The sequence below is a fragment of the Hyalella azteca genome, unplaced genomic scaffold (genome assembly GCF_000764305.2).
Source record: "Hyalella azteca isolate HAZT.00-mixed unplaced genomic scaffold, Hazt_2.0.2 contig12625, whole genome shotgun sequence".
NCBI lineage: Eukaryota > Metazoa > Arthropoda > Malacostraca > Amphipoda > Hyalellidae > Hyalella > Hyalella azteca.
The window spans coordinates 53,175-69,363 of record NW_025942578.1 but is presented as its reverse complement, the minus strand read 5'-3'; the positions used below and the strand labels follow the sequence as shown (position 1 = coordinate 69,363).

The window sequence follows — 16,189 nt, the reverse complement described above, 5'->3', positions numbered from 1 at the left end:
TACTCACTGCAGTGAGTGACAGAGAGCGCATTTTCTCGTCGACGAAAATTTGAGGTCACGGACGGACGGACGGACAGACAGACAGACAGACGGACATGGCCAGCACAATAGTGCATTTTTTCCATAAATGAGAAAATGCGCTAACAAGAAAAACATATTTGCAAAAAACTAAAATTAAGGTTAAGCCGTGTAAAATTAATCGTAATAAACCAAATGGTTAAGAAGGAGGTCCGCAAGACGGCAAGGTCATGACAGTTCTATATAAATCCAGCTCAAGATAACACTTTACAAGCGATAAGCGACCAGTCAAGCAACATTTATAGATGATGAATGTTAGCACTTTCGTGCATGGATCACAATTTTAATTTGAAACCCAGTGTAATATTTCGATAATATTTTTATCCCTAATTTCCTTTTCCATTAGATTGCAGAATGAAACGAACATCAATGTCTGATTTTTTGGCTCTCTTACTAGTCCTCACAGTTTCTTTCTGTCAATGGAAGGAAGTTTACACAGATGAAGAATGTTTCCCTTTCGGTCGTGAGGTCGATATAGACGACATCCTCAAGCAAATGAAAACAATCGGTCGACGTTCAAAACTGACGTCTAAAGAAAGCATAACTGACAAGTCATGTTCGGGAAATAATAGAAACGATTGCGTAAAGTCAATGGAAACGATTTCATCCAACTCAAATGAACAAATGGTGGAAATGAAAATTGGTTCTGACGAACCTTTTAAAAGAATTCCATCATCCAATTCTGACATTGGTACGGGAACACTGTACCTAAATGATGCCAAGGATGAAGCGACTGATAACGTTTTGGATTACTCGTTGGACTCGGAAAAGTCCAACCTCATATCAAATTATGATTGGGATTCATCAGAAATTTTCGTGCATTTGAACTCAACAAATGACAGACAGAAACGGTCGATGGACGACGGTGTGTCAGATATCCTGCAGCCCCTCAACGGAGAGAGACAGGCACGTCTTTTCTTCAACTACGAGAGCGCCGCCTCCTTCAACCTTTCCCTGCAACTGAGAATTCCACTCATCGCCTTCAAATTGCCGGGTGAATATTACTTTTTTGTGTCTTAAAATATAATTTGTTCTTTTCCCCAGTATGCACTAACTGATTGAATTGAATGTAATTACTGTTTTCGGATGAACACGAGCTTGGTGATCAAAATACTATACCTACGTCAGATAATCTAATGAAACCTAGACAAAACTTGACCATTTTGAAAACCATTTTATAGGTGCTCCCTCAGTCTAGTGAAACCCAGACAAAACTTGACACATTTTAAAAACTATGTTATAGGTGCTCCCTCAATTCCTGTCTCAAATAACAGGCTCATGTAATTGTATTATTGGTAATTATGTTATACTTGACGCAACGCAGGTGCGAACGACGTGACACAAGACCTAGAGGACGGCAACGCGTTCGGCAAGTACTCGCTCTTCAACCTGTACCTGCTGGGGGCGCTGGCGGTGGCCATACACACCACGGCGCAGGGGTCGCTGGACTCGGAGGAGCCCAGCCCAGAGGCTCCCTTGAGGCGCCTCGATCCTGCGCCGCCGGTGAATTTCCTTGAATTCTTGAATGCTAATAAATAAATGAGGCTATTAATTAATAAATGATGCTAATTTATTAGTGAATTAAGTGATAAAGAAGCTAAAAGTTTCAGTAGATTATTTCATGTACGACAATGAAGAATAGAAATAATACAGTGAAAATATGAGGTTTATCGATGAAAATTCTAAATATAAGAATAAAGCAGTTTGTACAATCGTTCCATGACTTTATATGCAGTTTGCAACTGGAAAAACTCAAGAGAAGCAAACCAAACATTTAATTTAGTAAAGAAACTTCAAGTCAGGCTATCATGAAGCCGATTTCAACTCGAAAAAGGTTCGCACTATTCTGTTTATCCTTTGTGTACTGACGGGATATCTCTGTCGCAGGCTTTTATGTACTAATAGCATCGAAGGTAGATGTATCAGCACACAAAATGTTAAATTCCGCATCTTATTTCATTTGGTCGCTGAGGCTTTGCAAAATCGTCAACAGTTAGAATCCCAACTGAATGGCATCTAAATTTCCATCCTGGCGTCTAGATCAGTGAACTCTTATATCGAATTCAATTCATTCGTAGCTTCGCCAGCCTAATGTCTTCATTTAATTTTCGTTAGATATTGAAAATATTTCGATTTCTTTATTGACATCTACTTATCTAAATTACTACCGATCATACTTTTTTCAATACTTCGTCTCTTCACTCATTCTGCCATACCATCCACACCTTATCTTTAAATTTCTAAAAATTTCCGAGCCCTAATTCCATCCCATCTATTTACTAGCTAAATTTCAATCAAATTAAATTTGTAGCTATTAAATATTGATGAATTATTGAAGAATATTCATATGAATAAACTTGATCCTATATCTTTAATTGTATGAGCAATTAGACTTCGTCTTCCCAGTCCCAGGGTAACACCAGCGCGCTACCGTCGACCGTGCACGCCGCTCTCGAGGATGTCGTCGACGTGCTGAAGGTGAGGGTTGTTTTCTGTCCTGGGGAGACGACCTTATTAATATTATTGCTTATTATTAGAACTATTATTGTTACTTTATTAGTATCCTTATTACCATTATTAGTACTATTATTATTACCTTATCATTATACTTGTTATCACTATTACCTTATTATTATAGTTATTACCATTATTAGAACTATTATTATTACCTTATTATCATACTTATTACCTTTATTAGAACTTACTTTTATGTACACTTGTGGCCTAAATTCACGTTGTGGGAAAAACCATTTTATACATACTTTATTATATTATATTGTCCGGACTTATTCTGTAAGGTCAAGCTAGTAAACGGAAATTGTAAGTCTTTGGCTTGGTTACAAAAATATGCAGTTTATAGAAACGGGTGCTGCTGAGTAATGCGCATTACCTCTCACATGTGTACGGAATCGGTAGCCTTGTTAAGTAATTGCTTACAAACTTAGTTAGATACTTCTAAAAAATCCAATAAAGTGAATCCTGAATCTGAGGTCATAGACAAATCAAATGTTCAAATGGTGTAAACTTGGTTCTAATTACATCAATCTTTGTCCACCTGCTAATTGAATTAAGATATTGTACTGGCACGTTTAAAAGTGCCCTTCGACGATTTTTTAATTTTAGAGTCTCTATTGAGTCAATGCAAGTACGAACGATCACTATAAGCCTTTATGTGTGCCTCGGCTGATACGGCAGCCCTACAACGTACGGCCTAAATATACGTAGCAGCTGATTTATCATTAGTGATTGCGAGTTGTGGCGTCAAAAGCTATCAGTGATTGACGAACAGAGTAACAAACTCTTCCAAATTTTTTATTACGCTGCCTTTGGTCTCGTGTACAGACTTTATTAGGTTCATGAATGTTATACACTGAATTGAATTTGTTTATTGCATATATTATTTTAATTAGGTTGAGGTTATTGGAATTGCTGACATTTAGGTATGAGTAATGTTGACAGTGCGATATCCATCTTTATATTTTAATTAGTTTTCTATATAATTTTTTAGATTTATGAAGACTACCGTGATGATTGATTTCGATAGATTCATTGTCTGCTGTTTTCATCAGAAAATATCTCAATACACTCGTCATAACTATTTGCAAAGCCATCCTGAGGTTTTTTAAACATTAAATAGACGAATGATTATTGTTGAAATCAGTTTTTTACTGAGTTGAGTATGGTTGGTACGAGTAACACATCTTTTTCGTTCAAGTGTTCTATCAAAAATATGCTTCATATATCATATATATGGATAATAAATTTTCCGAATGAAGGATTTTTATTTCTTAAAAAGGAAAATTCATTTCAATCCGTAAGTTAATCTTTCCGACTTTCTTCTCACATGAAGGAGGAAAACGCCAAAAGAAAATTGAAAGTTTCGCAGAGCTCCGATGCAACAAGCTTCAACTTCGACGACGAATTTTACATCGAAGACGTTCTTATGCACATAGAAGCGATGAGCTCAAAGCATTCGTACGAACCAGCGCTTGCTGACGAGTTTTGTTCAGAAGAAAATTCTACCAACTGCAGAAAAAAGTTGGCAAATACGTCACAGCATTCACTTCAACATGAGGATCAAAACTTTTATTCCGAAGCCTACGACAATATTCAAACGTCTATTACAAGCTTAGAAGCTTTGACGGTAATTAATTCCACCAATCAAACTACCGAGATGTCTTTAAATTCTTCAATGGACGAAGAAAAATCCAATCAAACATCGAATTCATACTGGGATCTAACGAACATTTTCTATCACTTAAACTCGGAGGATGAAAGAATGGAAAGGCCGCTGGAGGACAGAATGTCGTCGGAAACCCAGCTTCTGACTGCCGGTGAAAGGCAAGGTCGGCAATTCATATTGTATAACAGAGCTGCAGCCTTCAACTGGACTGTGGCCTTCACCGTGCCGCTCATCGCCTTCACTCTGCCCGGTCAGTATTAAATATATTTTATCATGTGCCTAATATTTCCGCATGTGTTTTTTTCATAACAAAATTTTGAACTCTAAACTGATTTTTGATTTTATGTGGAGGAAGTACGAGGATAAAAATCCATGTTTTATACGTAGCTAACTAAAATACTTGTAGGCTGCACTCAGACACTTTATTCAAGTTTTCTTCACGCAACTTATTAGTGTTGTATATGATGATCCTAATTCAGATGATATTTTTGATAATCAGGAGCGGGCGACACAAGACATGACTGGGAGGACAACAGCGTCTTCGGGACGCTTGTGTTCTCTCAACTTTTCATGGTGGCGAGTCTCGTGATCGCCTTGTACACCACCACGGTCGGCGAGATAGGGGAGGAAGCACCGCTCCAGCCTCTTGGGAGAGCGTTTCGTGTAAGGGAATGTGGCAGCGTTTTTTTGCAACATATATCTCATAATTATTTATAATTGCAACAATTACATATAATTTGCAACAATTATATGTAATTTGCAATATCTATCCTTTTGTTATGTTGACGAACTAACATATGTTTAGGATGCTCAAACAAAGCCAAATAAATGAGTTTTAGCAAAAAATAATGTACACTACTTGTATAATGTAACTAAATGGATGATCGTATGAGAAACTATATTAAATTGAACTTTAGTGCTTTTTTTACACTGCATGCCCCATGGAATCTTAACCTTGGCAAATTTTTTACCGCATTTCCGAATCGACAAAATTTCATGAGAAAATTCACAAATAAAATTTATTTAAAACGAATAAAAATCAGTGTCATTTGTCTGGATGGCTGATATATCATTTCTTTCATATGGACTATGCAAATTATTATACATAGAATGAATGAAATTGGAAACTGGATTTCTTGTCCCAAATTTATTGTGGGTTAGGTTTACATGAAACTCGCTTCTCTAACTTTACTTCTTACATTCCAGTAAGTAAAACTTCGTATTGAACAATATGCTCGCCGATGTTTTTTTTCCTATTAACATTTTTATCCAGAATAATTTTCTAACAAATGACTATCAGAAATTCATGAAGGAAAAAACACTGTTTTCGTCTATTATTACTGTTTAGATTTATTAAGAAAGCCCAACATGTCCCTTTAAAGACTTTAGGCGACTCGAGAGCGCTGTCAGAGGCCGTACACGGGGCGCTGGAAGAGCTCGCCGACGCGCTGGAGGTGAAGTCTTGTACACACCTTGCCACATGCGAGGCCTACACCGACCTGCATGCAAACAGCCTGCTCAGCCTGCCCTTCAGGGCCTACACACCGTGAGTTATGAGTTACATTGTACACACCTTGCCACATGCGAGGCCTACACCGACCTGCATGCAAACAGCCTGCTCAGCCTGCCCTTCAGGGCCTACACACCGTGAGTTATTATAGTTGCATTTTCAGTCATCGTTTTCGTCGATGGCTCAGATTGAAAGTCTCCTCGCCGTTTGTCATCACTCTTGTAATTTTCGTACGCGCTTGCATCTCTAACTCTTTGCACGCCATGAGGTCTGATTATATAAGATGTGTTAACATCCACTTTCCAGTGAACAACATGCCGAAAAGTAAAAGTAATGTAATAATCCACAATTTGACAATTGAAAAGCGAAAATAACAGGTAAAACAAATTTCAACTTTAATCTCATTATTTCATTAAATTCTCAAGTTACTAAAACGAAAGCTTGCAACATTAGGTTGGATTATGGTTAGCCCAGCTTTGCTAAGGCTACATACTATCAGTAGGCAATTGCTATCATTCATATCATTCAATATCATATCTGGCCATGAACTCTGCAGCCAATAGGTTGTACTTCTTCTAAGGCTGATGAAGATGGCCGTATCTACTCGTAGTATAGAGTAAGTGACAACGGCAGTATAGCTTAAATAAACAAAAATCAATGAATTTTTGCGACTTTAAAGTTCATTTGATTATTGGTTCATTAGAGTTTTATGAAAAGTATACGGTGATTCATAACTAGTCCATTTTCTGATTACAATAATTTTGTCGATTTGAAGGATTAATCAATCGAACGATATAATTTATTATTTCTCTTGAAATTTAAAACTTAGTCTGAAGCAGTTAAATGACTGACTGTTTATGAAGGATGTGTTCAAACTTTCCAGTGTTTATTTTGAATTTATCATTCTGACGGTAGAAAATTTTGAAGTTTAACTACTGGTAACAAATTCTTCATTGAGTGGGCCGAAGAAAAACCTTCCCAAGTCGTAGGGTGCAGCGAAAAAATACTGTTTTCGACTTCCGAAAAAAGCGTCACCAATTTTTCGAAATAAATGATTTTGAAAGGATTGCGCAATAAAACCATTTTTTTAAACCGTGCAGATATTGAAAATTACAAAGGAAATGGAATTTTACGGGATTGTGAGTTTAAAGTTAAATAATCGAAATAGGTCTGGATTACTGATATGAAATTCCAACAAAAATTCCTTTTTAATCTAGAAACTAGTAAGAGTAATATAATATAATATAATATAATATAATATAATATAATATAATACTATTGCAGAAACTAGTAAGAATATGGAATAATAATAATAATAGTCAAGAGATACTTAGCTGTTCTTTGAACTTTTCATTTACCGGCATAACGGTGCTGCGAGAGTCACCCCCACCTCCTCCTTCCCATGGTCCTATGAGATCATCATTTGGTCCAATACTTTCTTTGCAAAACTCAGCGATTTCTCGAAAATATAATTGTCGAAGAATATTATTGAACTAAAAATTTTAAGCTGCTTCAAGGACTTGTTGGAATCTATGTAACGATAACTGAGTTGTGATGTAGACGGGCAATAGAATAGCGAAACAAGTAAGCCAACAGCGTAGCGATGAATATGGTGTTTTTGAAACAAAATTATCAGGTTCTTATAGTTGAATTTGATTTGAATTTGAAAAATCTAAATTCACTTCGTTTATGATCAGAAATTTCCGTGCTGTCATTAACTTTGTGTTGGACGTTGTGAAAAAAGCGTGCTCTCATTTCGACGTCCGCCCCGAGATAATATTTACAAAATTTCCTCCGCGCTACAAACCACCGCGTCATTCATTTATCAGCATTCATGTCACTCCTTATTTGAAACTTACTTGAAGGCGTTCACCACAAACAAAAACTAATCAATGCAGTTAAAAGTCTTCGAATGGAATGGAAATGTATCGAGTGATACAAACTGTGCTATATTTTAATGACACAATTCTTGGGTGATGGTATGGTCGCTCGCGTGATGAGTTCATTTGGACGTCAGTGCGGTGCTGCAGGATTTAACACGATTTTGTCTACGTAGTTACAACGTTAGCTGCTCATTACGGAATAGTCTCATTTAAAATCTTATCTCTATACGCACAGAAAGTTTTTCTCTGTAACTCAATAATTTAAAAGATGTCGTGTATTACGTTATTACTAGACATTTCATTCATATCACTGCTCAATGCATCGACTACATTTGGCGTAGTTCTCTTGTTAAACGTAAAAAGCGTGGAAAATTCCCAAGAAGAACATCAGGACCCTGACTTCTAAGAGCCTCAGTTCGTCAGACAAACCCCCAATTGACCTAAAATTGGCTTGCGGTTCCACACGCCCATATAAAAAAAGTGGCAAGAAAGCCGCCTTATTTAGGACATCTGTATGCGCGAAGAAAACTCGCTTTGGTTGCAGCCGACTTTTTCGACTCCCAAGAATGACTTTCTTGATTTTAATTTTCGTTTCTTATATCGAAAATTGAAGGCATTTTTTCTGGATTCTATAATTTGATTAATTTGATGAACTAGTACAGCTTCGCTTTTCAGTAATACAACTGCAGAGTGTGGTAATATATTTGCAAATATGTTTTCCTTTTTTAGTACCAACATTAATAGTAATTGAGCGACGGTAGCTTATTTTCGATCCAATGTTTAAGAGAGCCACATTGAAAAGTATATTGATTTTCTTAGGAAATGAATTCACAATTGTAGGTAGCTTTGGAATTTCGATTCCATCATAAAGTAACCCTGCCTCTGGATGAGGCTCTTAATTAATACAGCAAGTCGTATCAACCATCAATTTGGAACTAGCGTCGTTTTCACTGCGTCGTTTCATGCATCTAATGTTTTGTTTTGCTGCTCAATATCTTACAGTGCTACTGTTATGCAGTCCAAACTACTTGAACCTCTTAAGTGCCCGAATCAATCTGATGATTTATTACTTTTTCCTTTTTATGTACAATGGAATCATTCATTTACTTGCAAGCAATGCTCATCCAAAGTGATTAAATTTGTGGTTTAAATCATGTTCCCTTGTTTATTATGTTACTCGCTTGCCAAAGACGCGATTAACTAAATTACATTTAAACCAAAAAATTTCTTCTGCATATCTTATTTTTACATCTCATTGTCCAGCTGAATTTGTACGCATGCAACACAAACAACTCTATCATAAACTCAATGCTGACTATCAATTAATAAGGATTGTTAAAAATGTTCCTAAATAAAACAAAATTACCAAATATTTTCATCAAAACCAATTAAAAAGGTAGAGAAACTTCATATTTTGAAGCGCTTCCCAACAGATGCTGGATGCACATTTTAAGTTAATCAAAGATTGTGGCAGTTTAATTACTGTCCTCACAAACATGAGCCATTTGAGCCAAGTCATTTTTCTCATATCATTTGCTAGTATAGGACAACTGCGTTCAACAACTTTTTCTGCCCTGTTTAGCCTAACACAATTTATAAGGTTTTTTTTTCTAAAAAGAGCTCTGTAGGCAGCCACTGGCATAATATATCGTCTCTAGCATAACTGCATCAAAATGCCTGACATTGAACTGGTCTAACTTTTCAAAATTAGCTGGCCCTATTTTTAGTTTTATGATGCGTGATTGTTTATATTTATAGTTCACTGCAGATGTAGTGCTTCATGATTCTCGACGTCAATCGTTAAGTTAGCCTTGATAAAATAAAATAAAAAAGTAAAAATAAACGCTAAGTCATCGAACTGTCGTTTTGAAATGATTTGCATTCAGTGGCTATCAAGCAAAAATTTAATTTGTTCATAATAGAATTGAGTGATATTCATTGTCATTAACGTATATTTAACTGGGATGAATTTTCTCGCCAGGTTACGGGACGACGTAACTGACGAGAGTGTGCTGACGTCACTTGAGGTCGCCGCACGTCGCTCGTCAGGATCAGGATCATGTCGCAGGGAATATCCTTGCATCGTCGATCCCTTTGAGCTCATGAACCTCGTCATTGACTGGGTAGCTGGGAAATTCTCTTCTTGATGTCGCTAGCACTTACTAAACATTACATGAGAATAAGAACCTGTTAACTTACATATTGTCAGTAATGACTTCGTTTGGAAATTTCGATAAAGATTTGACTTAGCTAGGTTTGAAATAAAATGTCTTAGGGAATTGTTCGATTTAGGCGTCTTGGTTGAATTGTAATTTAAATCGCCTAAAAGTGACAAACGGAAATTAGACATTGATAATGACTCCTGGCCATTAAAATCATGGTGAATAAACGAAATTTAACACAATTACAAGAAAAGCTGGAAGCAACGATTGCAATTTTGCTTCAAACTTTGTAGTACCGTTATTGAGAAGCATAAATTACGCTATTTTTCACGCATTGTATGTAAAGTCGATCTACAGTAATTAATTCCAGAACAAAAATTCCGAAAAATCTAGTCACAATTGAGTTAAACAAGAAACAGAATTCTGCCACAGGCCAATAAATATAGCCGTGAATTGTTTCAAAAGTTCGAAATATAAGTTAAAATTCAATTTTCAGGCGATAAAGGGCTGTAGAGATATTTCGAATAGTTCATAAGGGCATTGATGGCATGGCAAGTAGATTATAAGGTCATTACAGGCATTGCAAGTAGTTTATCATTGACTAGCAAAGTCAACATAGGCTCTCGATGTATCATATTAATCGTTCACGTTGTGCACAATGAAGCCCCCTACAATAATTATTCTCCGCCAATTTAAGTTTGTTTTTCCAAACAAACTTGACTGATAATAGGCCTGAGATGAAATTGTTCTCGTACAGTCATAGAACTGCGGATCAGCCTTTTATTTGTAAGGATTTGTAACTGAACGGTGTTGGGTTACGTTCTTGTATTTTGAATATTGTCCAGAAAAATCAGATATGGCTTGTTAAGGCATTGCAAGATTTATGACAAGTCAAAGAAGTTTTAAATTGATTAAAAGGAAGGATTTTCCTTCAAAATTGAACGATCTTACGCCAAGACTTCGTACAAATAATTTTCTAATTGAATTTCATGATGAGAACTTGGAAAAGTTTGTCAGGGAAAAATTACTCTTGGTTTTAAGTAAAATTCAATTACTGATTTCATTTCAATGACTACTTTGAACACTGCTTAGTTTGAACATTTTTGAAAAACAACACTTTGTTTAATGATTTACATATACGATGATCTGATGATTATGACAGTCAGTTGAAGCCAGTTGCTTCATGGAATATCGCGTGTGCTGCAGTTTTTTCTCCGATCCACGATGTTCAAATGTATTGAGATGGGCTGAAGTGGATTGAGAATAGGATTTAGTGTAAGATATTAATTAATAAATTAATATTAAGTAATTAAAATATTTCGAGTGATCAGTTATCACTCGAAAGAATAGCTCGCTAGATACATGAAAATCATTTCAAGATTAAAATCAGAATGGGAGAAATTTTATGCTCAAAGCTGCGTAGATACGTGTTAAGCACAGTTAAGTTTTTACATCATTTATAACTTGATATATTTTTTCTAATATAATATTCATTTATTATTGGGTATCATTTCAAACATTTATCTAAGTAGCACTCAAGTCACAGAAAATTGAAATAAATAAAAAAAAGTATCCACTTCATTAGGAGAACATAGAAAAGGGCCATAAAGAAAATAATATTGAACATCGAACGCGTAAAGCAGTTCAATTGACTGAAACTCTCGTCAGGTTCATGCTCGGGCGGCGCTTCACAAACTGGCAAAAAAACTCGTCTATGGAAAAAAATGCTGCTCATGTCACGTCACTGCCAGGGGCACCATGTATAGTCGTTGCTAGTGCACCATGTATAGTTTATACTGTACCCTGAGTGTACAGTGCCACACAGTACAGTGTACACTGTGTGTACAATGTGTCGAGGTCGGACGCCTGCTTGCGTGCTGTGCAGTGCACTGGCATCAGACGCCTACTTGCGTGCTGTGCAGTGCACTGGCATCAGACGCCTACTTGCGTGTTGTGCAGTGCACTGATATCTGACGCCTGCTTGCGTGCTGTGCAGTGCACTGACATCTGACGCCTGCTTGCGTGCTGTACAGTGTTTTGATGCCAGGCATAAAAATTCAATTCAGTATACACTACATCAGCGATTACATGCAGTTTGTGTTGAGGCTTCAGTGTACAGAATTTAGACATTCAATTTTCATAGGTTTCATTATATTTTATGTTGCACGGTGTTTGTTGTACTGTTGCTAGTATTTTGAACGTTATTCGGTACAGTGTTTGGTAGACTGAGACTGGTTGTTCAAGTCCATCTTGAACATGTTAAAACGCAGAAGCTTGGCAATATGAACGTAACTCACGATTAGTGCCGTAGGTGTCCACCATATTTTTAATAGCATATGCAGTGTAAAGACTGATTTGTAGGCCGAATTTCAGCCATTCACTGGAAAATCAGTGACGTATATGTGTTATTTTAAACATAATCTACTAAATACGACATGACTAACTGAAATATACTCTGGTCAAATAACCACAACTGCAAATACCAGTGTGCAACCTTTTCCTACGCGCAATGGTTACATGAATCAATATAGGTTCCAGGCATTTAAATCTTTATTTTTTAATGAATAGATACAAACGAGAGCCTCCATAAAAACTAACCTTTTATTACATAGCTGAACCGCAAGCTGCACGACCTACACAACCTACATCAAGCAAGTTTGCCTAAGGCTAACGTAAGTCAAGGATAAAAAAGTAAAGTTTTTTTGGCGAAAGTATTGTAAGGCCTTGACGAATTATTATTTAAGCTGGAGGTCTTATTGCTTTCTTTGATTAAAAATGACTTAAAATAGTAAATAATGTTCATGTCTAATAATCGTTTTTATTCTAGAATCTTTTATTATTTTAATTTTCAATTGTACCCCAACATAGCTTTAGCAGTTCTATAGAATGGGTCTATAGAATATACAAGAGATATTATTTTTAAAGCTTATCATACGGTAAATGCGGGCTATTCTACAGTCAAATTGCCTGGCGCTTATTTGGTGAACGGTAAAATAATGAGCACAAATGCAACGGCCGGTGGCGCTGGGAGAGACCAATACTCAAGGCGATGGTTAAGTATAAAATTAAGTGCATGCATAAATCTGACCAATGTGCTTGTCTAGGCGAGCACTTGTTGCTAATTATTGTTGAACGATGAGTTGTTGTTCGAAACATGCTCAGCGATAATGTGAAAGTGTGAAAGAAAGTGGCTCAATATTTTATTTAAAAACCTAGCTATGGCGTGAAGTGAGGACGAATCGAAGGGCTAGCTGCTGCCTCGTCATCTAAGAATTGTTGTAATTTCGGGAGCTGATAGCGCTGGAGTCAGGAAATATCATGCTATCTTATTCATTTTATAATGAAAATGAAATTCGTATTAAGCAATGAGTTGATTAAGAAAATAACAGTCCAGGTAGAGTTGTGATCAAGCAAGTAGGCTTTACAAGGTCACGATAAGCTAACAACGATGACCTCCGGAGCTCTTCATTGTTGACACGGAGCGGGACATGAGCAACGGTAAGCCAAATGAGAATGTTGTGACCACAAGCGCATTCACTGTTAATGGGCACAGTAGTTGAATTATAATTATTTTTTTGAAAACTTTGTAATGAAATACTTCTTATTACAGTAAAAAGTGTACATTTTATTAATATTTTCGCCGATAACTTCCACCGTGCAAGCGCCTATGAAGAATATATCCGAATATTAACTCTTTGTGCGGTTATGAATTTGCATGTAAATGTCAATGAACTTGAACATTTTCATATGTAGTACGGGCAGCGGTTAATAGCAATCATTATGGATTTTCCTCCTAACGCCTACTGATGGGATGCAATTCACTTTCCAGTAGGGAGCCGTAAGCTAAATGTCAATGGCTGCATTCCAGGCTGAAGGCAGGAGCAAATTGGGGCGCACAAAAGAAGCATGGATGGAACACATGGACAAAAAATTAGTTCATTAGGTCGATGCTGTCAATGTATTTTATGGTCCAAGTCAGTGAAGGCATTTTATCTTCAGCCGTAGAAACTGGAAAACGTTTTCGAATTATCATTGATTTTTTTGTAATGAATAAGCTGGTATTTGTCATGTAAAGCCATATAAGAGCGACCATTCAATCTTAGATAGAAATGTCATGTTGGCCAAGTATTTTTGAAGCCTGGCACCACAAATATATAACGGCTGATCGAGCCCCTATTCACAATACCTTTCGTATAGTGATATTACCTGCATGTGAAAATTTATTATTTGTGGGAAAATAGTAAAGTATTGCTGTATTAATAAGCAATGACTGAACCTGTCACTCATCTACACGCCTTATTTGCCCGACCACTGCACTTGGTCTTCCTCTTATATACTCGGTCACTTCACTACACTTCCTATATTCTCGGTCACTCCAGCACAAGCCTTATATATACTCTGTCATTTCACTGCACGTTTTATATACAGTGAACTTTTACATTGTCATCCCGGTACTTAGCCTCTAATGTGTGGTCCCATTAATTAAGATGCCGTTGCAGATCCGTTCAAATGTGTGTCTTCTATTGGATCGCCCAATAGGTTGTCTCTGCAGCATCACCACAGTGGAGGGTTAATAAGCCTGGCCTCCAGAGCAGGTCCTCTTAAATCAACATGACTTCACCTTTGAATTTGAAGTTAACGGGACAAGTGTCCGAGTTTTGGACCACAAATGACTATGGATTCCGAGCTGAGATCGGAACCCATGTCTTTACTATATAGGATTAATAATGTCTCTTTCTCCATGAATATATGAATACTAGAATTCAGAACGAAGACTGGAGTCCTGTTACTGAGCTTGCCCGGACCGGTTATGACTTCTGGGTACCACGAATCATGTTATTTGTGATATAATTTTGAATTAGGGAACTGCTTTCATGGATTGGCAACAAACTTAGTTGAATAGCAACTACGATTTATCATGTAAACTTTTGATAAAGCATGCTCTATCAAATACGTTCTCAAAGTAGTTCATTATTAATGTTGTTTACACATGCAAACAAACAGAAAAAAAGAAACAAGTGTTCAAAATTTCTTAATTTTCGATATTAAATTAATTGAGCTTTCTCAAGTGTAAAAAACTTGATGCAAATCAAATTCAATAGAGAAAATCGCGTGATGTTTTTTACACTACCTTAAAGGTTTCCATTTCAATGTTTAGGCCATAAAGACACGCAAAATATTAGCCAATGAATATAAATTGCAAAACTCGTTTGGCTAACCGCAAACGTTAAGCCTAGACTTACTTACGATGAAGGTCATAAATTTTACTCGCAAATCGCCTGGCCTCCCAACTTGCGGGTCAGTTGCTGTTGAGACGTGGCGCGAGGAGGACGTGTGGGCTCCGCGTGTTTAACCTCACAGGTTGTGCTGGATTGCAGAAGATGCCGGCTTGAATGATATAGTGCCAGTTTTAGGCGTTCAGTTAGAGCACATTGTAATATTTTAAATATTTTTACACGTACAATAAAAAAGTAAACAATTTTATATGAAGAAAATGTATTTATATAAGGGAATTATCCGTTTTTTTGGAGTATCGTTAATTTTCTCTAACAAATCGACCTAAATTTGTTAACAAGCCATCCCCTATACTAATATTCATAATGTAATATTGATAATGAACCATCCGAGCAGTTGATTGTAAAATCGAGGTTCTATCGCCTATTGGTTCAGTAGAAAGAGGATAAATAATAAGCGATTGTTAAATTTGCAGCATGAAGCGGTTGCGTTATTTTGTGATAATTTTGGGTGATAATCGAACTACAGATTTTCCTACATATTTATTTACTGAATGTGCTGAAAATTTCCGGATAAGTAGAGACTATGAATCGTGTTTTTTTCTTCGTTCATCCATTTGTTGTCTATTACATAGTGTGGAATGATCGCATTGCGAAAAAAATGACATAATTCATAACGTTGTTTGGTTTGACTAGTTAACAGAAACCATGTTTGTTTGTGTGAAGCAATATAATTATTGTCGATTCTGTTCTCACAATAGCGTCTTCCAAGACCCCTCAGAATGATCTCTCGACGGTCATTGATAAAAAGCTTCATAAACTGAATCCTTTACCGAATGCAATTAGCTAACAGCAACTGAATTAATTTTCAATACTAATTTTTCAGTCATGACGAATCTTGCTTTCTGCCGTCGAGAAATTTCTAGTATCAATTGAATGAGTCGCTGCTATGATAGCGGGCATGACGAGGCACTGACAATGTAGTACGCCGCGATTGCAGAAACTCTACGGGACTTAACGCGCATCACTTCAGTAACTGACTTATTTTAGCTCGCTGAGTTTGGGAAGATTGAGAAGATATTAACGAGGAGAATCTCATTGATCTTTAGCAGCTTTGTTAAGATTTTTTTACGATTGCT

General features: G+C 36.6%; 1 protein-coding gene across 1 annotated transcript; it reads left to right on the top strand.

Moving 5' to 3' along the window:
* Positions 1-429: 429 nt before the first annotated feature.
* On the top strand, positions 430-11,292 carry LOC108667440. The gene is made up of 7 exons (XM_018154464.2): positions 430-1,072; positions 1,403-1,581; positions 2,485-2,556; positions 3,929-4,511; positions 4,761-4,924; positions 5,644-5,908; positions 9,636-11,292. Exons 1-6 carry the CDS (start codon positions 433-435, stop codon positions 5,809-5,811), a joined length of 1,806 nt encoding a protein of 601 aa, XP_018009953.1. The 5' UTR covers positions 430-432; the 3' UTR covers positions 5,812-5,908; positions 9,636-11,292.
* Positions 11,293-16,189: the final 4,897 nt, after the last annotated feature.

Excerpts from the sequence above, each read along its gene's own strand:
- LOC108667440 (XM_018154464.2), top strand. The coding sequence starts at position 433 with ATGAAACGAACATCAATGTCTGATTTTTTGGCTCTCTTACTAGTCCTC. Across the intron at positions 1,073-1,402 it reads CATCGCCTTCAAATTGCCGG|GTGCGAACGACGTGACACAA; the intron begins GTGAATATTACT and ends GACGCAACGCAG. Across the intron at positions 4,512-4,760 it reads CATCGCCTTCACTCTGCCCG|GAGCGGGCGACACAAGACAT; the intron begins GTCAGTATTAAA and ends TTTGATAATCAG.